The 24,213-nt window shown below is 51.7% G+C and overlaps 2 protein-coding genes across 5 annotated transcripts; one reads left to right on the top strand and one right to left on the bottom strand.

Annotated features, from left to right (window-relative positions):
• Positions 1-928: 928 nt before the first annotated feature.
• TEKT1 (tektin 1) lies at positions 929-11,148 on the top strand. The gene is made up of 8 exons (XM_060283099.2): positions 929-1,020; positions 3,423-3,659; positions 4,113-4,278; positions 4,524-4,652; positions 4,918-5,061; positions 7,141-7,363; positions 8,759-8,955; positions 10,861-11,148. The coding sequence occupies exons 2-8, from the start codon at positions 3,470-3,472 to the stop codon at positions 11,018-11,020; spliced, it is 1,209 nt and encodes a 402-aa protein (XP_060139082.1). The 5' UTR covers positions 929-1,020; positions 3,423-3,469; the 3' UTR covers positions 11,021-11,148.
• Positions 11,149-11,633: 485 nt separating this feature from the next.
• On the bottom strand, positions 11,634-24,213 carry XAF1 (XIAP associated factor 1). Of its 4 annotated transcripts, none has more exons than XM_088658105.1 (9): positions 24,101-24,213; positions 21,191-21,274; positions 20,062-20,197; positions 18,860-18,916; positions 17,986-18,181; positions 15,564-15,631; positions 13,942-14,301; positions 13,287-13,353; positions 11,634-11,822 (listed from the first exon to the last, which is right to left on the bottom strand). In XM_088658105.1, the coding sequence occupies exons 2-9, from the start codon at positions 21,256-21,258 to the stop codon at positions 11,809-11,811; spliced, it is 966 nt and encodes a 321-aa protein (XP_088514231.1). In that variant the 5' UTR covers positions 21,259-21,274; positions 24,101-24,213; the 3' UTR covers positions 11,634-11,808. The 4 variants fall into 4 exon arrangements, with proteins under 4 accessions (XP_088514231.1, XP_088514230.1, XP_034995805.1 ...); XM_088658104.1 differs by lacking the exon at positions 24,101-24,213 and adding an exon at positions 23,705-23,737 and having other exon boundaries at positions 21,186-21,274; XM_035139914.3 differs by lacking the exon at positions 24,101-24,213 and having other exon boundaries at positions 21,191-21,524.

The following is a 24,213-nucleotide window of genomic DNA, read 5'->3' on the forward strand; positions in this document are numbered from 1 at the left end:
CCCCCGCCCTACAGTCATATACTTTAGTGGTCCTGAATAGGAAGGTTCTCTTTAGCCACCCTGGTTGCTCAATAGCGGGAAGGAAGCACGACACGGATGACAGTAGAGACCGACAACTAGAGTGAACGCTGCCTCCTCTGATGGCGAAGGCAGCAGAGCACAGCCTCCATCATGGCTAGTTAGCCCTTTAGTAGTCTTATTGTCCTCCAGGAATTATAATCCTCTTTTTACAGGTTAACTGCGCTACTGTGAAGGGCCTTCCTTTTGTCTGTCTAACCCTGCTACGCAAGAGTACAATAATAACAAATATATATACACACACACATACACGCGCGCATAGATGTTAAACGAGTTGGATTAGCACCTGGGAGAGATCAGGGTTCAAATCCCCACTCGGCCATGGAGCTCATTGAGGGCCAGTCACTGCCTCAGCCTAGCCTACCTTAGAGGGTTGTTGTGGGGACTAAAAGAAGAGGGTGAGGAGAACCATGTACACCATCTTGAGCTCCTTGGAGAAAAAGGTGGGCTATAAATTCAATCAATCAACCCTTCAGTGTCTTTGGAGGGTCGCAGATTTCTTGTCTTACGAGAGGGGAAGAAAAGCCGTCCTCTGTCCACACCACGCGTCATTTTATAAATGCCTCTATCATGGCCTTCATTCCCCACACTACAATAATAATAACTCCAGTTGCTTTCCACTTCTCCTGGAGAACCAGCGGGGCCTTGAGCATGTGCCGAGCGCCCGTCCTCCCCGTCCTGGCCAGTGGTAGAAACGCCGCCCTCTCGGTTTTCCAGGCTTCGCGCCTTTTCATTCATTCCAGGGTTCGTTCATTCATTCCTTCCCTCCTCCGCGGGCTCGGAGGCGGCAGCAGCCAATCGCGACAGCATTCTGGAACTCCGCCCCCGTTGCCGCGATCCCGCGTTACCCGTCCCCATGGCGACGGGTTTGTTGCTCGGCGCTTCAGCTTTGATGCTTCGAGCGCGCGCGCCGAGGACGAGAGCTGCTACTGCTGCGGAAAGGTGATCTGGCTTCTTAAACCTTAATCCTCTTCTTCGCTGTCTTCTTTCGGCCTAGATTTAGAGCCCTCAGGGATTTTGCAAGCAGGCGATCCAGTGCTAAAGAGGGACTGCGCCTTCTGTGCCCCTCTTTGTAACACAAGTGGTCTGCCAACAGGCCTGGTGCTTGAAGCCAGACTGTATTAAGAATGTATGTGCAGGAAAAACTCAGCCTTGAGCCAATTTGATACAGAGGAGGCTCCCTGGCTGAACCAGGAATCCCACTCTGATCATGCAGACCTGCTTTTTCTCTGACAATGTGACTTACTTTTTATGCCTGTATAAAACTAAGGTGGAGGAAGGCCTCTCTATAACCTCGGGCTGACAAGGGGCGGGCCTCAGGTGTGTGAAGTGAGCAGGTACAAATTACAGTATTGGTGGTTTGGAAAGGGGGCCTGGACCCCGAATATTTTGCATATGCTTTATGTAACACACACACACCCCTGAATAATGACTGGGGAGGGTGGGGTATAAATAAAAAATATTATTATTATTATTATTATTATTATTATTATGGCTTGTGTACTTGTACCATGGACTGAGCGTTTCCAACTCTGTACAAACATTTGCTTCTGCAGTTTGACAGTATGACACTGCAGCCTCCTGCTGCGAAATGCAATCACATTTATAGGCTTTTGTAAGTGAACCCCCTGCTGATAACAGCAAAATTGTGGTGAGATGCGCGTTGTGTTACACCCATGTTTAACATTTGAAGCATATGGTTAATAGTTTTGAGATTAGTTATTATTATTATTATTATTATTATTAATACCCCGCCCATCTGACTGAGTTTCCCCAGCCACTCTGGGCGGCTCCCAATCAAGTTTTTAAAACAATACAATACAGCCTTAAATTTTTAAAACTTCCCTAAACAGGGCCGCCTTCAGACATCTTTTAAAAATAGAATAGCTGCTTATTTCCTTGACATCTGATGGGAGGGCGTTCCACAGGGAGGGTGCCACTACTGAGAAGGCCCTCTGTCTGGTTCCCTGTAAGCTCATAGTGAGGAAACCACCAGAAGGCCCTCAGCGCTGGATCTCAGTTTCCGGGCTGAACGATGGGGGTGAAGACACTCCTTCAGGTATACAGGGCCGAGGCCCTTTAGGGCTTTAAAGGTCAGCACCAACACTTTGAATTGTGCCTGGAAATGTACTGGGAGCCAATGCAGCTTTCTCAGGACCGGTGTTATATGGTCCCGGCGGCCACGCCCAGTCACCAGTCTGGCTGCCGCATTATGGATTAATTGCAGTTTACGGGTCACCTTCAAAGTAGCCCCACGTAGTGCGCATTGCAGTAATCGAAGTGGGAGATAACCAGAGCATGCACCACTCTGGTGAGACAGACCGCGGGCAGGTAGGGTTTCAGCCTGCGTACCAGATGGAGCTGGTAGACAGCTGCCCTGGACACAGAATTAACCTGTGCCTCCATGGACAGCTGTGAGTCCAAAATGACTCCCAGGCTGCACACCTGGTCCTTCAGGGGCACAGTTGCCCCATTCAGGATCAGGGAGTCCCCCACACCTGCCTGCCCTGTCCCCCCAAAACAGTACTTCTGTCTCGTCAGGATTCAACCTCAATCTGTTAGCTGCCATCCATCCTCCAAGCACCTCCAGGCACTCACACAGGACATTCACCGCCTTCACTGGTTCTGATTTAAAAGAGAGGTAGAGCTGGGTGTCATCTGCATACTGATGAACACCCAGCCCAAACCCCCTGATGATCTCTCCCAGCGGCTTCAAGTTCATATAGATATTAAACAGCATGGGGGAGAGGACGGAACCCTGAGGCACCCCACAAGTGGGAGCCCAGGGGTCTGTACACTCACCCCCCAACACCACTTTCTGGACACGGCCCAGGAGGAAGGAGCGGAAGTATATAACAGTGCCCCCAGCTCTCAGCCCCTCTAGGATCTTAACATTCTCAACAGGTAACAAATATTAACATGCTTATCATTAACCGAGATCATACATTTCTTTTATATCCTGTGTAATGCTTTTTTTGGTGGTTCATTCATTCTGGGGTTCATTCATTTATTCCCTCTTCCTCGGGTTCCAAGGTGGCAGCAGCCAATTGCAACCACATTCTGGAGCCCCTCCTCCGTGCCCGCTTTACCTGTTCCCATGGCAATGAAGGTTTTCTTAGCTGGTTGGGGCCCTGAACCATTTTTTTCACTGGGGCCAAACCTGCTCTCAGTGGCCCTGTATCAGCCTGTGTAACCTATATTCTGGTGGACTCCGCTTTGGGGGGTTCCCCAGCGGCTGCTGTTGTTCTGACCAAGTAAAGCTGTCTTAAACACCACACGTGGTGCAGTTAATTGAAGAAAATCCAGTTCACCTCCTCCTCTTCCTCCGTCTGAATCTCCTCCAGGTGTTGAACTGCCTTCTCTCCTTGAAGGACCTTCCTGAGAAGGGAACATGGCCAAGCTCCTGCAAGTGCCCCCCAAGTTCCTGCCCCCCGAGTGGCACATCGCCAACAAGGCCCAGTACAGCAGCGCGGAGGCCGAGAGGTGCCGCTCTGAGCGCTTGTTGGACGAGAGCCAACGGCTGGTGGATGAAATCGAGAGGACCACCCAGAAGACCCAAAGCGATGTCAATAAGAGGATAGGTAGGTTGGGGGGGGGTTGCCTGCTGGAGGAGGCTTGGTTTATGCTGGGGAGAAGGATCAGTTCACTGGCTTGGCCCTCCCTACAAAAGGTGGAATCTTCTTCGGGGTCCCTATCTCACCCTGAACTGACTGCTGAATCAGGCAAAAGGCCCATAATTCCCAGCATTCTGTCTTCAGCAGTGGACAGCCGCTCATTCTACCCTTTGGAAGCCAAGGAGTATTATTGAATCACTGACCTGTAGACCCAGAGGGTGATCTAGTGTCCAATCTGATTCCACACCCCTTCGCCTGTAGCCATGAGATTTAGCTGCTTATGTGTGTGTTTTTAAAAAGCAATCACAAAGCATGGGTTTTCCCTAAGTTGAGCCCAGAGCTTGCCCCCCCCCGCCACCCCCAGGCCTTGGTGCTGTGGGCTTCTCCCTTGGCATCACCTGGCTCCCTCTCTTCCCGCAGAGCAGAGGCTCGAGGAGATCAAGTTTTGGAAGCAGCAACTGGATGACAAACTCGACCAGCTTGCGAAGGAGACGGAGATGCTGCTGTCGTTCAAGACGCGGGTGGAAAAGGCAATGGAAAATTTCAAGCGGCCGCTTTACATCTCTCAGGAGTGTCTCCTGAACCGGTGAGGATGCGGGAATATATTGGGGGCATTGTTCTGGCCTCTTCCAAGTGGAATCATAGAACTGCAGATTTGAAAGGGACTTCATGGGTCATCTGGTCCAACCCTCTGCACTGCAGGCCATGGAGGCATCTGGGAGGGGGGCCACTATGAGAACGGGATGCTGGACTAGATGGGCCATTGGCCTGATCCAGTAGGACTCTTCTTATGCTCTTATTGCTCCCCTTTCCTCTTTTTTTCTGCTCCAGGGAGAGGCGCGTTGGGATTGACCTGGTCCATGATGAGGTGGAACAGGAGCTGATCAAGGAAGTCGAGGTCCTTCAGGGAGTCGTCGCTCTGCTAGAGAGGACGCTGGAGCAAGCCACTGAGCAAATCAGGTATGGGGGGCACATTTGGGGGGGCAGGCAGAGGGTGGGAAGAAGAGAGCGGGGATTCTGGAGAGTGTGTGGATGGGTTGCAGGTGGAACAATCTCCTTAAGTGTCGTCTACTCTGCAGGTGAAAGACAGATTGTAAATTTAATAACAACAAGTAGTGATTATACTTCTGTGCCACACCTGGTCCCCGCTACAGCCTGGCATTGCCTTCCGCCCCCTTTCTGCCCCGTTCTCTTCCCCACCCAACAGCTGATTTTCCTCTTCCAGGCTCAACCGCTCTGCCAAGTACAACCTGGAGCAGGACCTGAAGGACAAATACACCGCCTTTAACATCGACAACTATTGCGCCAACCTCAACAACAACACCTCGGACATCGGATACGCCCAGAACGTCCTGAAGGTCGAGGAGAAGTGAGTCTCACGGCGGGTTGAGGAGGAGGGTGGCAGATGCACAACGGGGCAACTGAACTCTTGTGGAGCTCTCTTCATTTCAACAAGGTGTGGGGCAGGGAGAGAATTGCCCCATGTGGGAACAGATGGGGTCAGCAGTTCTTTGGCGCAGCAATGGAGTTGGCTTCCCCAAAAAAGGTTGTACTGCTTTCTGCCCTCTGTTGGCCAAGTGGTATTGACCAGGTAACATAACCTCAGTCTCTTTCTACCCGCCATCCAATTGTTGCTGGCATCCATCTGTCTTGAGAGAGAATGGAGTGTGCCTCCGGGGGTGAAGTCAAACTGCTGTGTTAGCAGCAGCAGCAGAGAAGTGACCTCTCAGGGGTGCAAGGCTGGGCAGTGTGTATGGAGGTCCTGGGCTGCCCAGATGACAAGACCCCCCTCGGCCTTGCTGACGAGGTTCAAAGGAAAGCAGAGCAATGTTTGGCACCAGCTTGGCTGCAGGAGTTGCTGGAAGGAGGCATACAAGGCACCATCCAGCTGTCTTAGGGACTCCGTATTTGTGTAGGGTTTTCTCCTTAGCCTTTCCTTCTCCCGAAGATTTCCCACAATCTGGTGGAATCATAATGTAACTGCAGCCCCTTTGCCCACTGCTGCCCTCTGGTAAGGGCTAGACAGGTGTGGGCAAAGACCCTGACCAGCTGTGGGAATGTGCGTGTCTCCCTCCAGGAGGAAACATCTGAAATTGCAGCTCTGAAATTGCAAGGCCAGTCCCCCCTGCAAAATAAACAAAGTGTCTGTTGATTGCTGAGTAGATTAACACCATGCACCATCAGATTAATTCTTTTGAGAAGGACAAACTAGTACCGTAACCCACGGACACAGGAAACTGCCTTGTGCTGCAGCAGAACCGTTGGTCCATTCGGTTAGTGTTGTCTACCCTGACTGGCAGCAGTGCTGGCTTTCCAGGGTTTCAGACTGAGGGTATTCTAAGCCCTATGTGGAGATGCTGTCAATGGGGATTGTCCCTTGAACCTTCCATGTGCAAGGCGGATGTTGTTCCACACTTCTTCCCCAAGGACAGAGGCTGATGTGGGCACCCAACCCATAAACACACACACACACACACTCTCTCTCTCTGCCTGTTTTGAAGGAGGCACCAACTTTTATACTTTGGAAAACCCTGAGCAAAAGACAGTGGGGACGATATTCCATGTTCAGAGGCAGAGCCATGTCAGAGTTCTACATGGATTCATTGCCCCAATTCCTTAGAGTGAAAATCTTGTTGACGTTTCAGAAATAATACTGTTTATTTAGCATTATAAGAAAAAAACTGCTCCTTTTCCCTTATGGGGTACTCAAGAGCCCATATACTGAGTCCTTATGTAGGTTCTTTATCAGTAGGAGAAAATAACAGATGCCAACCAGAGAATATTGAGAAGCAAAGCAGCTAGTAAGCATGATCTTTATTAAACTGTTGCAACAGGGTGCTCACCCCCCCCCAATGCAGGAGGGAGGAGGAACCCAGAACATTGGTGTGCAAGCTCTTGTATAGACTTTTGAAATTGCCTCTCCTGTAGCTCAGTGCCACCCCCCCTAAAACATCATATATACATGTACAGCAGAAAACCTGTCTGCCAGGATACCTGATAATGGTCACTGATTGCTTTTACCCGGGCATCCTGGCCCTTCTTTTGTGATGGTAAATACTCAGTTCCTGAACTCAGGTCACAGGCTCACCCTATTCATACACAAATGTGCCCTTAAGGCAGGATTTGTGAGCATAGGGACAATGGGGAGGCTTTTCCCATTTCCTTCCTCCTTGCAGAGAAACATTTGAGGTCAATTTGGGAGAGTCAAAATGGTTTCAGGACTGTTTTCCTGTACTGTTTCAGACATGTGGTTTATATATTTATGCATGTGTTTGCCTGGTACATTTAAGGACATTTATTTTATATCTTGGACGTTACAATTCTCATAACATTTAGCATCCCTGGGACCCTCCAGAACCTCTCTCCCCTTCCTGAGCCTGAAGATTTAGGGCAGGCCAGCTGGGAGTGACCCCCCCACTTCCCTCCCCCTCTCTCATTCCCTCGGCAGTTCGGTGAGCCCCGAAGAATGGGAGGATTTCTCAAACGTGAATGTGGAAAAGGCCGACCAACAGCGCAACAACTCCCTGGCGCTTAGGGCCCTGATCGATAGCATCCTCTCCCAGGCGGGCAGCGACTTGCGCAAGCAGATCAACACCGTCAATGTCGCCTTCCGGAACCGGGTGAAGGAGACCAAGAGCGCGAAGGCCAAACTGGAGGACCACCTGGACAAGGTAAGCACTGGGCCAGCAGCAGCAAAAAGCTCCATCTGGTCACCACTTAGCCTGGTGGTTCCCTAAGTGGAATTCCCTAGGGGGGCAATGGAGATGTCCGTGAGTATCAGAATCTGAAAAGGTGGCATCACATTACTGGATCAAGTGCATAGCTGTTTTCATTAAATGATACCATTTTAATATGTGCAATTGCAATAAACGAATAAACTTATATAAACTACCGGTACCCCTGTCAATCCTGGGGAAAGCAGCATGTCTGATGCCTATCAGGGCTTTGAACTCCCCAAAGCCAGCTTTCCACTCTTTTAAACTGCAATGCTCAGGTTTCAGCAATGGGCATGGTTGAGAGACACAGCACCTCCTTTCAAGGATCAATCCACAAAGATAATCCCTGTCAGGGGATTGTTGCGGCTACTCTTGAGTAAAGACGCTCCAGTCCGCTCTGTCTTTCAAGAGTTTTATTGTGCATATTATTTACAGTGCAGAGATATCAGAAAACATCGGACTGCCTAGTCCGATTCAGAACCTGACAATGGCTGCTTCCGGCTCTTCGGCCAGCATAAAAGCCTGGGCACCCCAAAGTGCCTCCCCCTAGCCCTGTGTGTGGGTGTGCGCCTCAATTCGGGCGTGGGGCTGCGTTCCCTGTCCTTCCCCCTCTGGCCAGCTGGGTCGGTGCCGAGGCTCTGACACATCTGAGAGCCCTCTCTCCACCCCGCTCCATTCCTCATTCCCTCCTCCTGGCCCGCTGCTAGTGCTGTCACTGGGCGACGTGCTGGTCAGGATGACTGGGGGAGGGTCCCTGTAAGGAGTCCCCCTGACAATCCCCATGTAGGGATGGCAGAGAATTCCTGTAGCACCTCTGAGGCCGGCTGCAGTGTGGACCAGTGTTGGAGTTTCATGTCCAGAGGCCGTAGATTTGCTCTCCAGATACCTCACCCCAGTTGCTTCCTAATGGGCTGCCTTTTGTGTGAATGGGGGTGGGTGGGTGGGAGAAGAGGAGAGGAGACCGAGAGGCGGTTCAATAGCCATCTTCAAATATATGAAGGGTCGTCACATAGAGGATGGAGGAAGCTTGCTTTCTGCTGCTCCAGTGGGGAGGACTCAGGCCAATGGATTCACACTAAACATTTGGAAGAAGTTTCCAACATTAAGAGATGGTAGAGCATCTTGGAAGGTGGTGGGCTCTCCTTCCTTGGGAGGTTTTCCAGCAGAGGTTGGATGGCTGTCTGTCAGGAATCAGGACTAGATGACCCTTGGGGATCCCTTCCAACTCTACAATTCTAGGATTCTATGCTCTGATGACTCCCTTAGCTGGGGCAGCAGAGGGGAAGTGGCGAGTTGGTCCTCCGAGATCTTCCTGCCCTGCTCCTGACTCTGCCCTGCTTCTGCCTGAAGGTGATGGAGCAGGTCAGTGCTCAGGAGAAGAACATTGAGGCCCTGAAGAAAGCCATCTTGGACAAGGAGGGGCCGGCCAAGGTGGCCCAGACCCGCCTGGAGACGAGGACCCACCGGCCCAATGTGGAGCTCTGCCGGGACAAGGCGCAATACCGGCTGATGAGGGAGGTGCACGAGATCAACCACAACATCCAGAGGCAAGTAAAGCAGCTGCAGGGCCAGGCCCACCCCAGAGCTCTACCTGGGGGGTAGCAGCACCCTCCTTGCTCCCAAGCAGCAGCCAGGAGTAAGTGGGTGGGTGGGTGCTCCCCTGCAGAGGTTGCACTTTGTGGTTCCTCAGCAGGGGGCCTTGAAGTACCCAGGCTTGTACTTTTGACTGATGTTTTAATGTATTTTTAATCTCCTGTTGTATGCCGCCCAGAGTGGCGGGGGAAACCCAGACAGATGCGTGGGATATAAGTAAATAATAATAATAATAATAATAATAATAATAATAATAATAATAATAATAATAGGAGGTTTAAAAAGGAAGATTCTGTACCTCTGTGGGTGGAAACCAAGGGTTTGGGGTAGGGCTGGACAATATTGATATATTGTCCAAAACCAGTTTGAAGTACCGTACATATCGTGATACTGGTTTCATAGTTTTTGACCTGGCGATATATCACAAATCATGATGTTAGGGCTGGGCGAGGTATCGCCCAAGACCAGGGTTGCTGGCTTTTGGAGGGGGGGCTGCAAGGGAGCTGGATGGAGCAATCGTGGCTGTTTTGTGGACCACCTTGTGAAGCCACAAAAACCCTTTGCTTGTTTTATGGGGAACCAACAGGAGGTCTGGCAAGGTCCATCTCTTGGCACCTTACCGGTATTTGCCCATTCAGTGTGTCCTGGGAATGAACCGACCTGCCTTTCTCTCCTATAGTGGAAAGGAAGGTTGGATATTCCTGGGGAATGTTTCAGGGAATCCCAGGAACTCAAAGGGACTGAACTGGGCCTGATTCTAGTGAGGTGTGGGGGAGGGAGGGGCCAGGTAGCAGTGCACCACCTCCTTACCTGCCTTCCTGGCAAACGGAGTAAGTTCTGCCAAATTCACATGCATGTTCTCGTGGATTTCCAATGTAGCTGGAAGTTGGAAGATCCAACACGGATAAAATAAAGGACCTTCTCACACAGCTCATAGTTGAAACTACAGTGGTGCCTCGCTTAATGAATGCCCTGCTTAACGAAATTTCTGCTTAACGAAAGGATTTTTCGAGCAGAGGTTGCCTCGCTAGACGAATCCGTTTTACGAAAAATTAGTCTAGCGAATCACGGTTTCCCATAGGAATGCATTGAAATTCAATTAATGCGTTCCTATGGGCAAAAAAAAATATTAAAAAATTCAATGCATTCCTATGGGATTCGCTAGACGAATTTTTCGTTATAAGAAAAGACCCGTGGAACGAATTAAATTCGTCTAGCGAGGCACCACTGTATGGATCTCCCTTCCAAAGGAGCCAGAGTGATGGCCACCAGCCGAGATGGCTTTAAAAGAGGATTGCACAAATTAACAGAGGAACAAGAGGGCTACTGATAGCTATTACCGGTAGCCATGATGGTTGTGCTCTGCCTGCAGTCACAGGCAACAATGCTTCTGGGTACCAGTTGCTGGAAGCCACAGGAGGGGGGGGGGAGAGGGCTCTTGCGCTCAGGTCCTGCTTGTGGGCTTCCCTTTGGGGCATCTGGTTGACAAAGCGAGAACAGGATGCTGGATGAGACGCCTGATCCAACAGGTCCTTTATGTTCTTATGGAACCTCCAGGTGTAGGGGCAGTCTATCTCGATTCCTAGGCTGTTAGAGATATATAGCCGCTGTGAGAACAGGATGCTGGACTAGATGGGCCTTTGACCGGAACCAGCAGGTTCTTCTCATGTGAATTTGGTTGTTTCCCATAATTCTCAAGTGGAATTTTGGGTGTTAGGCTCCCATCGGTCTGTGGGCAAATGTGCTCACCCGCAGGTGTCTAGATGGGGAGTTCTGGTGGGGCCAGGAGCAAGGAGGGTCTCCGCTTGCCCTAATTATTCCCCCTCAGAGGCCCGTGACCCTCTGCTCTTCCCTTACAGGCTGAAGGAGACCCTGGCCCAAGCTGAAGCCGAGCTGAAAGGCCTGAACCGCCGCCAGCTGTCTCTGGAGGAGGAGATCCAGGTCAAAGCAAACACCATCTACATTGACGAGGTCCTCTGCATGCAGATGAGGGAGTCCATTGCCATCAACAACAACTGACCTCGCAGCAGCGCTGGTGCTGTCTCTGCACTCCACAGACCCCCCTCCTCTGCACAACCCCGAATGGACACAAAGGGGCTCAAATCCGCTTTAAACTTTCTATGGGACAATAAAGTAGGGCCGCCCCAGAAGCCGAGGGTTCCTTGTAAGCCACCTCTCCTGACAGTAACACATAGAAACAGACCCTTTTTCTGGGGCAGGGTATGGTCAGTAGGACTGGCCGATAATTGGTTTTCAAAATCGTGATGTACCGACAGCTAAATATTGGGATATTCTAACATATCACCATGCCCAAAATGTATCTCGGCTGCTTATTCCTCCCCACCTTAGCGGAGGAAGAAGCGGCGGAGAGACATTGCCTAGCCCTACAGACCGATCCCACAAACAAGACTGTTATAGGGGCTTGATCAGCTGAGGGGTGGCCAGCCTGCTGGCACATTCCTTGCTTTTGGGCTGGCTATGGATGTTGCAGGGCGCGGGTCCCAATCACTGTGGGGGCTTCAAGGTGGCTCCCCTCAACAACACCCTTGCCTGCCCCCCACCCCCTCGAGTCTCCGCGATTCCTTTTCCGCCAGAGTCAACCCCAAAGTGGCTCTTTGCACTCAGTCACGGGTGCGAATCGTAGCTCTTTTATTCTCAATAAGGCAGAGCGGGGTTTGTGCGTTGCAAAGCGCTTTACTTTGAACCTGATCCTGCAGGGAGGCAAAAAATCTGGGCTGGCCCAATGCCCAGTGGTGGGAGATGTCCTTGCCGCTGCCCAGGGATCTTCCTGCAAGAGGGATGTGTCTCTACTTCGACTCCTCTGCAAGACAAGATGAGCAAAGGAAGCTCAGTTCCACGGCAAGATTTGTTTTTTCCGGGGGGTCAGGGGGCCTTCAGCAATGGCTGTGGGGCAGTGTGTGTCTGAGTGTGTCCTCACAGATAGGCCGTACATAGCCAGGCTAGAAGGCAAGAAATAAACAGTAAATTGCAAGAACTCAGGCCAGGAGGAAGATGAATTTCAAGTGAATCTTCAAAAGGTTTTATTTATGTAATGAAGAATTCAAATAGGAATCAATAATCAATTCCAGTATAACAGGCGAATAAAATTAAATTCCAGTGAAAAAATCCCAGGACAAGGCCCTGTTTTGACAATTCTTTGTCAGCAATGTTTTAATGGTCAGAGTGTACCAAGTATGTTTGCCTCCAGGATTTTTTCACTGGAATTCATTTTTATTCGCCTATTATACTGGAATTGATTCCTATTTGAATTCTTCATTACATAAATAAAACCTTTTGAAGACTCACTTGAAATTCATCTTCCTCCTGGCCTGAGTTCTTGCAATTTACTGTTTATTTCTGGACTTCACCAAGAAACCCAATTTCTACAGGCTAGAAGGCAAAGCACGACACACACAGTTGTACAACCCCCACAAAAAGTGTGTTGGCTGATTCCTGTCTGCTGCAACAGCGAAGGGCGTTTGCTGAGGTTGCCTCTTCCCAAGGGGACTCCCTAGATTGGACCACCCCTTGTTCCTGGAAGCTGCCTTGTGGGCCCGCTGGGTGGGGAGGGGGGGTTGAAAAGGGCAGCAGATATACAAAATGGGGGCTGCAATCCCCTGTGGTCCCTGGGAGGGCACCCTGAGGATGGGGGTGGGCATAGCATGTACTGGATCTCCCGCTTGGAGGGAGAAATGGATCGATCAATCACCCTCCAAGAGACATTGCAAGCTCCCAAGTGGCTGCAGGGAGAGGTCCACCAACATCTTCTCCCAGGGGTTGGAGATGACAATCTAGGTGTAAAAAACAAACAAACTCCCAAACCCAGCAAAGGACAGAGGAGCCACTCAGCGGTGGAACGGGTGAGCCTTGGCCGGCTCTTCTATGATTCTATTCCTATTCTGTTCCTTCAGTTCCCTCCTCCCCTCAGGGTTGCAGCGACAGCAGGAGGAGACCAGAGGCTCTGCCCCCCCCCCCCACTTATGCATCCTCCCCGGACCAGGGGAGAGCGGTCAGGGTAGGGGCTTGGCAGGATTCTGCCTGAAATAAGACTGGAACACGACAGAGTGGCAAGAGCATCAGGAGAGGACCAGGAAGAGAACAGGGTTCAAATCCTCGCCCCACTTAACCATGAAGCTCAGTGGTTGACCTTGGGCCAGTCCTTGCCTCTCAGCCTAGCCTACCTCGCAGGGCTGTTGTGGGCGTTAAATGAGGGGGAGAGCCACGTACGCCACCTTGAGCAGCATACATCAACAGAATGCAATCAATGAATAAAATAAAGACATACCTCCTTTCCTCAGGACCCGGGGGCTCCGTCGCAGGGCCTGCAAAGAAGCTCCCCGCCGACACTTTTTCTGGAAGGAGAGGAGGTGGTGGTGAGGGTCTCTCCCCCTGCAGGCTTAGCCCCCCCCCAATTCCCCTTAACGGGAGGTTTATATAGGCAGATACATGACCCAGACTGGCCAAACGTCTGTAAGGAAATCTCCCCCTCCCACCACTGCCAAGGAGGAGCCAGCAGGTGGCGCCACGGTTCACCCTGGGGGCAAGGAAGAACAGCCCCTCCCCACAAATGTCGAAACTTTCAAGCCAGGGGTGGGGATCCTCTGTGGTCCCCTCTGGACACTGCTGGGCTCCAACTCTCATTCAGGGTCGAGAGTTCGAGCTCCACGTAGGGCACTGCAGAGGGTTGGACTAGATGACCCTCCAGGTCCCTTCCAATTCTATGATTCTATCAGGTGGGGAGGGCTGGTGGCCTCTTGCTAGCCTGAGAAGGAGCAACAAAAGGGGAGACCTCCTGGAGGAAGCTCTCTTTCTCTGGGGATGCCCTTCTTGGGATCCTCGGGGTGGGATTCAGGTGGGGAGCTATGCCCCCCACTTGCAATCTGCAAATGCCTCCCATTTCCACCCAGCCAAAACCTTCCTCTTCCTTCCCCCCTCCTCACCTCGTGCTTCTGCAGGGTGGGCCTGGGCAGGAGGATGTTGCACTGGGAACAGGTGGCCAGTTGGTCATAGGCTGCTGCAGCGGCCTCTTCTTCGTCCCCCAGGGCCTGCGGCAGGGTGGAGGTGAAGGCTGGCCGGCTGGAGGACTTCTTGGGCCGAGAGGGCTTCATCGAGGGTCTCCCCAGGGAAGACAGCTCCTTCTCCTTCATCTTGGGCCGGACGTCCTTCTCGGCCACAGGGCTCGGGGTGGGGGGCGGAGTGGCTGGGGTCAGGGGGCTCGAGGCGGATGGAGGGGAGGTGGGCTCTGTGGGTGATCGGGTGCTAAGGGCCCCCAGGAGCTGCGAGAGGGGGCTGCACTCGTTCTGCAGAGGAGGGAAAAAAAGGCAGGTTGGAGCTGGGCAGAGTCAGGACCAGGGAGGGGCTGACTCAGCTGCACACACACCCCTCCCCAAATGAAGAAGCCCAACACATGGGGGCAAAAGGTTTAGGGTGGCTGCAAGCCACACCCCAAGCTGGGTGACTTTCAGGTGGGAAGGAGCCAAGTCACCCCCCCCCCAACTTTACCCTAGCAGGGAGGGGGAGGGGGTCACAACCCAGTAGGCAAAATGGGCTGGGGAATATCAGGCTGAAGATAGCCCTCCTGAGCTCCATAATAATAATAATAATAATAATAATAATAATAATAATAATAATAATAATAATATTTATACCCCACCCATCTGGCTGGATTTCCCCAGTCACTCTGGGCAGCTTCCAACAGAAAAATGAAATAAAATAATTATTAAACAGAAAAATGAAATAATCTATTAAACAGAAAAATGAAATAAAATAATCTATTAAACAGAAAAATGAAATCTATTAAACATTAAAAGCCTCCCTAAACAGGGCTGCCTTCAGATGTCTTCTAAAAATCTGGTAGTTGTTTTTCTCTTTGACATCTGGTGGGAGGGCGTTTCACAGGGCGGGTGCCACTACTGAGAAGGCCTTCTGCCTGGTTCCCTGCAACTTGGCTTCTCGCAACGAGGGAACCACCAGAAGGCCCTTGGCGCTGGAGCTCAGTGTCCGGGCAGAACGATGGGGGTGGAGACGCTCCTTCAGGTAACCGATCCCTGGGAGTCTCTGCAGACCACACCCCTTCAGTGTCCTCAAAGCCCTGGGGTGGCTGCAATGGCTGCTTGCACTGTGATGTTGGTGCATGTGTTGTGGCACATTTGTGGGGTGTACAAGCCACTGACTCCCCCCCCCCCCGATTACATACTACTAGACAAAGCTTCCTATCCATTGCTCCACCCACTTTTGCATTTGGCCTTGCCCACTTTTGCCTCTGGCCCCACCCACCACTGGCACACAGCGCCTTCCCCCCCCCCCCCGGGAAAGCTGCCCGAGAGGGAATGTGTCCTACTGACCTCCCTATCCCTGGGGTTCAAGGGGTTTGGCTGGTGAGATTCCAGTGACTTGACAGGTGTCACAAATTTCCACCCTGCTGCAGTTCCTTCACTTGGCCACCTGTCCTGGAGAGCCGGTTGGCAAGTGCCATTTGCCGGTGGGAGGGTGGCATCTGTGCCTCCTCTCATGGGCCCCGGTCAAAGCCCCCATGGTGGTGAGATGGAGCCAGGAAACTTACCAGGTGCTGGAGGTACTTTTCGTCGGGGAACCAGCTGTTGCACTGCTGGCACAGATTGGCCTTGGGCCCTGTAGCAGGGAGAGAAAGGGTTAATGGCGGCAGGCGGAGCAAGTCAGTGCCCTAGATTGGTTGGACTAGAGGGGTAATGAGTGGCCAGAGAGAGAAGATTGCGAAGAGGAGGTGTCAGAAGCTGAAGAGGTAGCAGGGCTTAGTGAGCAGGGAGAGTCTGTTGCAGAGAGAAGTCCAGAATCAGAGGCAGAAGCTGAAGCAGGAGAGGAGGGAGGCCAAGAGGCAGAGAGGAGTCACAGGTGTCTCCCCCTCCTGCTGCAACAAAGCTCCCCCCCCCCGTCTCACAGAACCAAAAGAGGCATGAAAAGGACAGAGAAGAGGTTGGCTGCATGCAGGCACAGTCTCAGTTCTCCCCAGGGTCAGCAGCTACACCACCCTTTACTGGGACGAAGGAGATTAGGGAGGAGGCAGTGATGGCCACCAACCTGGTTCGCTTTGAAACAGAATTAAACAAATGCATGGAGGCTGCTAGCCTATGGATGACTACTAGCCATGGTGGCTATGCTCTGCCTCCCGGGTCAGAGGCAGTGATGCGTCTGAACAGGGTGGATTTGATTTCAATCAAATCGATTTCAATCACAATTTAAATCACTAGTCAGTAAGACTTGATTTAAATCATTTTTTTTTACAGAAAGACTCATTCTTGCTGGTATAATCTTAATATTTACAACCAGATTAAGGTTTCATTTTTGGAATAATAAATTTTCAGAGTAGTTTTTACAGCTACATCAAAAATTACTGATTTGGTTATACTATTAGAAATACACAGACAGATAATGATGAAATTATTGTGAGGTTTAATAAGTTAACTGTTTATATTTGGGCGACTTTTCTGCTGTACTTTATTGGAAGGAGAAAAATAATCATTTCCTTAATAACAGTTTAAACAATTTATTTAACTAAAACAATAACATGATAGGATAACATGTTTGTTAACTGGTGTGGTTAAACAATTTTTTAATAAAAAAAACCAAGACTTGTTAGCACACATGAAAAACTTAAAACAAATCCTTATTTCCTGATGGACTATAATGTAACTTAAATAGAAAACTATATTTAGAAAGCTTTTTCCTCCAAAAGCATTATACTTTGAAATTCTGATTTTAAAAATAATAATCCGTTTTTTAATTTTTTTTAAAAAAAACCCATTGATTTTTATCCACGCTGCATCTGAATAATACCAGTTGCTGGAAGCCAGAGGAGGAGAAAGGACTCTTGTGCTTGGATCCTGTTTGCGGGTGCCCCCAGCGGGCATCTGCTTGGCCCCTGTGAGAAGAGGATGCTGAACTAGATGGGCTATGGGCCTGATCCAGCCTACGCTTTTCTTGCATCCTTATCTGCAGGGCAGTGTGTTGGCCTTTGCTAGGGGTTAATGTGGAGCATGTGCAGAGCCCCCAGAATGGGAGATTGGAGGGGTCAAGGAAAAGTACAAGCAGGGCCAGGGCCTGCAGCTGCCTTAGGAACCCAAGAAGTGTTGGTGTATGTATTGCACTTGTGCATTTTACAAAGAATAAACTACATTACAGTGAATGTAATTAAGGTCCAGCTCCCGAGTCGCTGCCTTGTGTCTTGTGACTCTCATTAACCACCTCCTTAGAAAGGGAAACAGGCATGCATGACTACAGAGGCGTAGAGTCGGGTCTGAGAGGAGAAAGTGAAGTTTGTGGGAGGCAGAGCAGATAAGTGTGAACGGAAGCCTTTTATCAAGGACACTTAGCAGGAGGATTAACTGCTGGGGGAATGGCGGCAGCATGGAAGAGGCTGGAGAACTTTCTGCCAGGAGAGATCCAGGAGAATAAAGGGACAGGCAAGCAACTTTGGACTCCAGTGACAACGGAACCTTTTTTCCCCTTGCACTTAAAGGACTGCACCCTCTTGTGAGAGACTTTGTATTAAGGCCTCGTATTAGACTGGTTGCCCGTTTGCTCATCTAAACGCTACCTTTGAAGTAAACAACCTCATCGCCCTTTGCCTCTGTGTGAAGGGATTACTTCAACATTGGGGTCCATGGGGGGGGGGGGAACCATTGTGCTGCGGTATCAGGCCCACAGCCCACTGGGAGCAGCATCCTGTTCTCTCCCTGGCCAACCAGATGCCTGTTACGGGAAATCTATTGCTGCCTCCAACTGTGGAAGCAGAGTGCTGCCCTTGTGGCTAGTTGCCCTCGAGAGCCCTCTCCTCCTCTGAGAACTTGTCTAGTCCTTTTTTAAAGCCATCCAGGTTGGTGGCCATCATTGCCTCCTGAGACAGGGAGTTCCACAGTTGAACAACACACTGCTTCCTTTTCTCTGTGCTGAGTCCACAGATTTCACCGCTCACCACGTTAAAAAAAAAAGGACTTGGGCAAACTCACCAGGGCCAGGGAGCACCTTGTTTTCCCGACAGGTACGGCTGTGGTCCTCCAGGTCTTTGTACATGATGTACTTGCCGCAATCCCAGCAAGGGGTGGTCCGGCTGCCGCAGGCCTTGAGGTGGCTGTGCAGCTGGCGGAAGGGCACTTCCAGCTCGCAGAAGTGGCACTGGGCCAGGCGTTCGGGGCAGTCTTCAGCCTGCATGGGGAGGAGAGACAGGGGTCCGTCTTGGAGAAAGGGGGCTGGGGGGAATCTCAAGGTGGTACACATGGTTCTCTCCCCCCCCCCGCTCATTTAATCCCCACAACCACCCTGTGAGGTAGGCTAGGCTGAGAGGGAGTGACCAGCCCACGGAGCTTCGCATGGCGGAGTGGGGATTGGTACCCTCCAAGGTGCTAGTCCTCATTTAATCCCCACGGCAACCCTGTCAGGGCGTGACTGGCTCCCCAAGGCCACACACCCAGTGAGCCTTCATGGCCAAGTTGGGGGCGGGCGGTTTTGAACCCTGGTCTCTCCCAGGTCCTAGCCCAACACTCTAACCACTACACCGCACTGTCTGAATGAGGAGACGCAATCTTGGGAGCACATCTTCCACCACATCAGGGAGCCAATGTTGGTTGCTCCCTATCAGGCACCACCAGAGACCACCCCCGCCCCAAACTCTCGTCTCTGCCCGGGTGAAGAGCAGCCATGTCCAGGGATCTGGGGGGGGGGCGAGGAGGGGAGGGGGTGTTGCTGGCTCCCTTTCAGGCCCCTCTAACCAAACCGAACCCGAGGGCTGCTGTTACCCCAGGGTCAGAATGGAAGCAGGTTCCTGGCTCTCTCAGCAAACGCCCCAGCATCCTCCTGGGAAGGCCAAGTCGGCCCCCTCCTTACCTCGTGGTGCTCCAGTAAGTACTGCTGCATTGCCTGGTGGCACCGCTTGCATCTGACCTGGAAGTGGGAAGAGGAGGAGGCAGAGGAGGTGAGGAAGGGCATTGGCAGTGCCACAAGAAGGCCCCAAGGTGGCAGGAGGGAAACCACCCCCCACCCCACCCCAAGGAACAGAGGAAGGTGCCTGATCAGCCCCTCTTCTGGGGCACTGACTATCCCACTTGGTGATGATACAGCAGTAGCGGGGGGCTTTCTGCTCTACCACAGACTGACACGGGCCTCCCCCTGACCCCAGGAACCTGCTTTGAGAGCCCCTTGTTCTGACCCAAAGCTGGAGGAGCTGCTCTGAAGGGCATCTACAGGGCTCTAAAGATGTCAACGCGGTGAGGGCAAGAGGGCGATGGCAGAGAAAGGCAAATGTGGAAGCAGAATGTTTGGGTCGGGAATCTGCAAGGACCTCTGCCTGAGCCTGTCTTAAGGCCATGTCTCCCTCACAGTGGAAAAAGGAGAGAGCATAGGGTTGCCATATTTTATAATGTAATGTAAAGCTTTTTGAGCTGTTTCCACTGTCTTTCCCATCGTGTTGCCATACATCCGGGTTTTCCTTGACAAAATCCCCCCCCCATTTTTACACCCCAAACCCAGGACATGTCCAGTGGGTGGGTTTTGACCAGAAATGCTGTTTCCCTGTGTTTTTCTTGCTATGTCTCCTTAACCAGGTTGTGACAACTTTGCGAACCCCATATCGTAGGCAGAGCACCCCATATTGGATCAGATGAGAAGTAAGTCTGGCTGGTGGGGGCTTCTCCAACGCAATTGCTTGTCCTTAATAAACAGTCTTGAGTAGACACAAAGGCTTGATTTTTCTTCCCCACAAGTCAGTTCCCTTCCAGGTTCTGGGGCAAAAGGCTGGGGGGCAGAACCTGGCCAGGCCCCTTGGCTTTCACTCTCTGTCTTTGCCAGGCCACAGCGCCTTACAAATGCACCCACGGCTGGAGAAGGTGGCGTTTGTCCACCAGGATTCCTCTGATGTGAACCCTGATCCCCAGCTGACCTCGCCGGCTCCTCTGTCCTGCAATTTGAGCACCCGCTGCCTGGGCAGTTGTGATTCCTGCATCACAGGGGGTTGGACTAGATGACCCCTGGGTATCCCTTCCAACTCTTCAATTCTATTATTCTTTGAGCCTTCATCCCCCACGCCCTACCTGTTCGTGGGCTGTAGCGAGGTGTTCCGCCATGTCCTTCAGCACCACTGGCTCCTCACACTTGGGGCAGATGGTCAGGAAGCGCAAGCAGTGGACCTCATGGAGGGAGAAGTTGGCAGCCACCACGTCCCGCTTGCTGGGTGAGAGAAGAGGAGCCCATGGGCCACAAGGGGCAAGTCAGCACTGCTGGAAGCCCAGCTCCACCAGGCACCTCCCACCACCCCTGAACTGTGCCACCTGGTCTTCATAAGAACAACCATATAAGAATTGGTGCCCGAGTTGGATTTTGTTTTTCCTCCTCCCTCCTCGCCCCTTTTCCCTTGTCTGCCATGTCTTCTTAGATTGTAAGCCTACAGGGGCAGGGACCGCCTTGTACGTAAGCCACTCTGGTGCAAATGCTCTGTTAAAAACCAGTGGTGCGATTTTTCCTTAACAGCTCTAGGCAAATAAATAAATAAGCTTGGGCCTTTCACCAAGGCAAAGGACTCGCTTCTCCCTGGGTCCAGGAAGTCCTGTGAGAACTGTGAGAGCCTGGGACTTTGCCAAAGGGTCACTGTCCACAGCAGAGGCTGACCCCAAACCGAGAAACTCTTAAACGTTGCATCTGGCTGTTGCTGTAATTCTATACAAATTAATTTCCATATATTTGTAGCATAACGAAGGATAGTAACAGATGCCAAATAAAACAAACAGAAAGGGATTCCTACAAGCAAACAGCTGAGAACACGTTTCCGAACCAAAATTAATATTGGAAGGTTCCAGGTAACAGAACTGGAGTTCACACTTACTGTATATGTGAAGTTATACGAATCCTCCCCCACCCAACAATTATATTGATCCAATTCCTTTTATGTTAGACAACAGATATTATTTTATCCATGAGTTACAAAATCCGAGAGGCCCCCTTCATGCAAAACAACCTGGCCCTCTACGTTTCTTCTTAACGCGGGGTGGAGGTGGTGGGGTTCCCACACATCCCCGGGGGAAACCCTACTGGATTGCGCCCCAGTCCCGCTTATAGGGAGGGGGGTTCCCACTGTAACCCAGCCAGCCTGTTTGCAGGGAAGGAGATTCGATAGACAGACAGATATTGATTGATAAATAGAAAGCGCTACGGTACATGCCTTACCAGTTCGCGCAGACGCGTGTCTCCACCTCCATCTCCCGTCTCTGCCCAGCGCCCTCTTTCACTTTCATTTCTGCAAAATGTGTCCTGGGTGGAAACGAAAGTCAGTCGCTGGGTGCAACGTCAACAGCCGGGCCAAGGAGAAAGTTGGGGCCGAGCGGCCAGCCAGCTGTCCAGCCAGCAGCAGCACCCATGGGTGGTGTTCCTTAGGGCATCCATCCCTGCTGCCCCCCCGTCGGGGCTCCCCCTTTTCGTCCAGAGCGGAGCCCCGACGGCGCTTCTGGAGGCAAGCGCGCGTTCCAGGTGAGGTCGGACCGTTGTACCCGAGGCGGCCACCAGATGGCAGCAGAAGAGCACATGAAGCTTGCTACCCCATACTGCGTGAGACCAGTGGCTCAATCTACGTCGGTATTGCCTACACACTACACTGACCGGCAGCGGCTCTCCAAGGTTTCAGCCACGGTTCTCTCTCAGCTCTACCTGGAGGTGCCGCTGGAGGGGATTGAACCTGGGACCTTCTGCATGCAAAGCAGCTATTCTGCCATTGAGCTATGGCCCTTCCCATAGCTCCTTTTAACTAACTCATCATGGTCCATGAAAACCTGTCGGTGAGGTGGGGGTCTCAGGCTCACACCCAGAGCCGCTGAGAAGCACCTGGTCTGGGATTGCAGGTCTTGGAAGAAGGGAGCTTCCGCGCACCCCATACCTGCTACCTGAGCTGTTTTTAACTAGAGATGCCATTGAGACTTCAGCCAGGGGTTTTCTGCCTGCCAAGCCATCAGGCTCCATCGTGCCACAAAATTTGTTGTTTTAGATTGTAAGCTCCTTGCGGGCAAAGGACCTGTCCAGTGTTGCACTGGAAAGTACCATTCTCACAGAGGGCATCCTCCTCCCCCTCCCCCTCCCCCTCCCCCTCCCCCTCCCCACCACCACAATGGAACCATAGAATTGTAGAGTCAGAAGGGACCCCAAGGGTCAACTAGGGACAATTAGGGGAGATTTTAATGTTTGATGCTTTATCATGTTTTTAATGTTCTGTTGGGAGCCGCCCAGAGTGACTGGGGAAACCCAGCCAGATGGGTGGGGTATTTATTATTATTATTATTATTATTATTATTATTATTATTATTAACTAGTCCAACCCCTGCAACACAGTCTCCTGCGGATGAGCAATTCATACATATTACGGCAGGGAAGGAGATTGCAGTGGGCTTGTGCGGGGACAGGGGAAGCAAAGGTGGAAGGATGTCATGTTGAGACCTCTGTAGGGGATCATGTACCTTTAAGAGCAGTAGAGAAATAGGGAGGGCTCTGCCTATGGGCCCTGCTTCTGCCCCCTCAGAGCTCTGGGGGTCTGGCGGGGCCAAGGGGATTGCCTTCACCACGTCCTGATCAGGAGGTGCTTGTCAGTCTCTGGAGGCCGAGAGAAAAACATTGGCTCTGGCCAGTTGGGGTGCCTGGAGCATCCCCAAGGGAGCAGAGGGAGCTGTGCAACCCCATCACCCCACCCTCTCTGGGCATGTAACAATGGCTCTTGTTCAGCCAGCCAATTGTGGCGAGGGCTGGCCAGGCTTCCTGCATCCCCTGTGGCTGCATCCTCAAGTGGGGCTTCCTAGTGAGCCTGAAAGGGGGCTCAAGTCTGCTTTGGGGTTGGGGAAACTCCACACCCGCTAATCTCCATCAGGTGGGGGACTAAGAACACAAGGGGAGCCTGCTGGATCAGGCCAATAGAGCCCGTCTAGTCCAGCATCCTGTTCTTACAGTAGCCAACCAGATGGTTCAGTGGAAAGTTGGCAAGCAGCATCTGAGCACAAAAGCCCTCTCCCCTCCTGTGGCTTCCACAGCAACTGGTACCCAGAAGCATTGCTGCCTACAACTGTGGAGGCAGAGAACAGCCCCTGTGGCTAGTAGCCATTGATAGCCCTCTCCTCCTTGGATTTTCCTAATCCTCTTTTTTAAGGCCTCCAAATTGGTGGCCATCACTGCTTCCTGCAGCAGGGAGTTCTGCAGTTTAACTAGGACACTCAAGGCCCTTTCTAAACAGTTACGCAAAAGGCCCCCTTCCCTTCCTGACATCTTGTGTGATTCAAAACCCATGGGGAGACAACCTGTTCAAGTGCGGGACCAATTCTTACAGAATCGCAAGGATGGGCAGAGAGTGAACCACTGCCGCCACCAAGGCTCTCTCACACCCAAGCACAGGGGGATGAGCGGGGCATTTCCAGCTGATTTGGAGAGGGGGTGTAGCCAGGCTTGCTCTTCTCTTCCTCCCACCCACCTCCATAGCAGCTGCTTGGGCCACAAGCCAAATATGCTTTTCAACCCACAGGTGATGTAGTGATGTAGGGTTTTAGTGATTTTTTGGAGGGTTTTTTTTTAAAGGGTCAGTCTGGATGATGCCCTGAGTCCCTTCCCATTCTGGGTTCCTGTATCTGTGAGGGTTGAAGGTATGAAAACAAGTTTGCCCAACCAGTCCCTTTGATTACCAGTAAATCCTTCCATCCTAAAGACACTAACCTCTCCATTGGTCTTCATTCCAAGGAAACCGAACCCTAGGTAAGTTCCTGGAATATCTTGCTGCTCAGAGATATTTTTTTTTGGGGGGGGGTAAAAAGTAGTGAGTGGGTGGGGACACACAAAGAGTGCCAAAGACCAGAAAGGCTTCTTTGGGATAGTCCTGGCTGCCGCTGCTGCATGAAAAGCCGCGGAAGGAAATCTTGAAGGAACACAGCGGCCTCACAATGCCACTCTGCCACTTCGCCCTCCCTCCCTCTGTGAGTTTCCTTGTGTGAGTTTCGTGGTACAGAACAGAACAAGACAGGCTGTGTTTGGGCATTGTGAGCCTAGGGAAGACCGGTGGCCTTGGGGGGCGGCTCCTGCTGGGCTGGCCTGGCAACAAGGGGCTCCGCTTACCTGCCACAGGGATGGAGCTGTTGCTGCCAGGATTGCAGATCTTCAGTACCCAGCCTTCAGAGAGGGGTCCTGGGGGTCTCCTGCTGGGTGCAAAGAGCCCTTTCCCTGGATAT

Source organism: Zootoca vivipara, chromosome 14 (assembly GCF_965207765.1).
Source record: "Zootoca vivipara chromosome 14, rZooViv2.hap1.1, whole genome shotgun sequence".
NCBI lineage: Eukaryota > Metazoa > Chordata > Lepidosauria > Squamata > Lacertidae > Zootoca > Zootoca vivipara.

Excerpts from the sequence above, each read along its gene's own strand:
- TEKT1 (XM_060283099.2), top strand. The coding sequence starts at position 3,470 with ATGGCCAAGCTCCTGCAAGTGCCCCCCAAGTTCCTGCCCCCCGAGTGG. Across the intron at positions 3,660-4,112 it reads CGATGTCAATAAGAGGATAG|AGCAGAGGCTCGAGGAGATC; the intron begins GTAGGTTGGGGG and ends CTCTTCCCGCAG. Across the intron at positions 7,364-8,758 it reads TGGAGGACCACCTGGACAAG|GTGATGGAGCAGGTCAGTGC; the intron begins GTAAGCACTGGG and ends TTCTGCCTGAAG.
- XAF1 (XM_088658104.1), bottom strand. Across the intron at positions 18,917-20,061 it reads TCGCTACAGCCCACGAACAG|GTCAGATGCAAGCGGTGCCA; the intron begins GTAGGGCGTGGG and ends TCCCACTTCCAG. Across the intron at positions 15,632-17,985 it reads CAAGGTGCTCCCTGGCCCTG|GGCCCAAGGCCAATCTGTGC; the intron begins GTGAGTTTGCCC and ends TCCCTGCTACAG.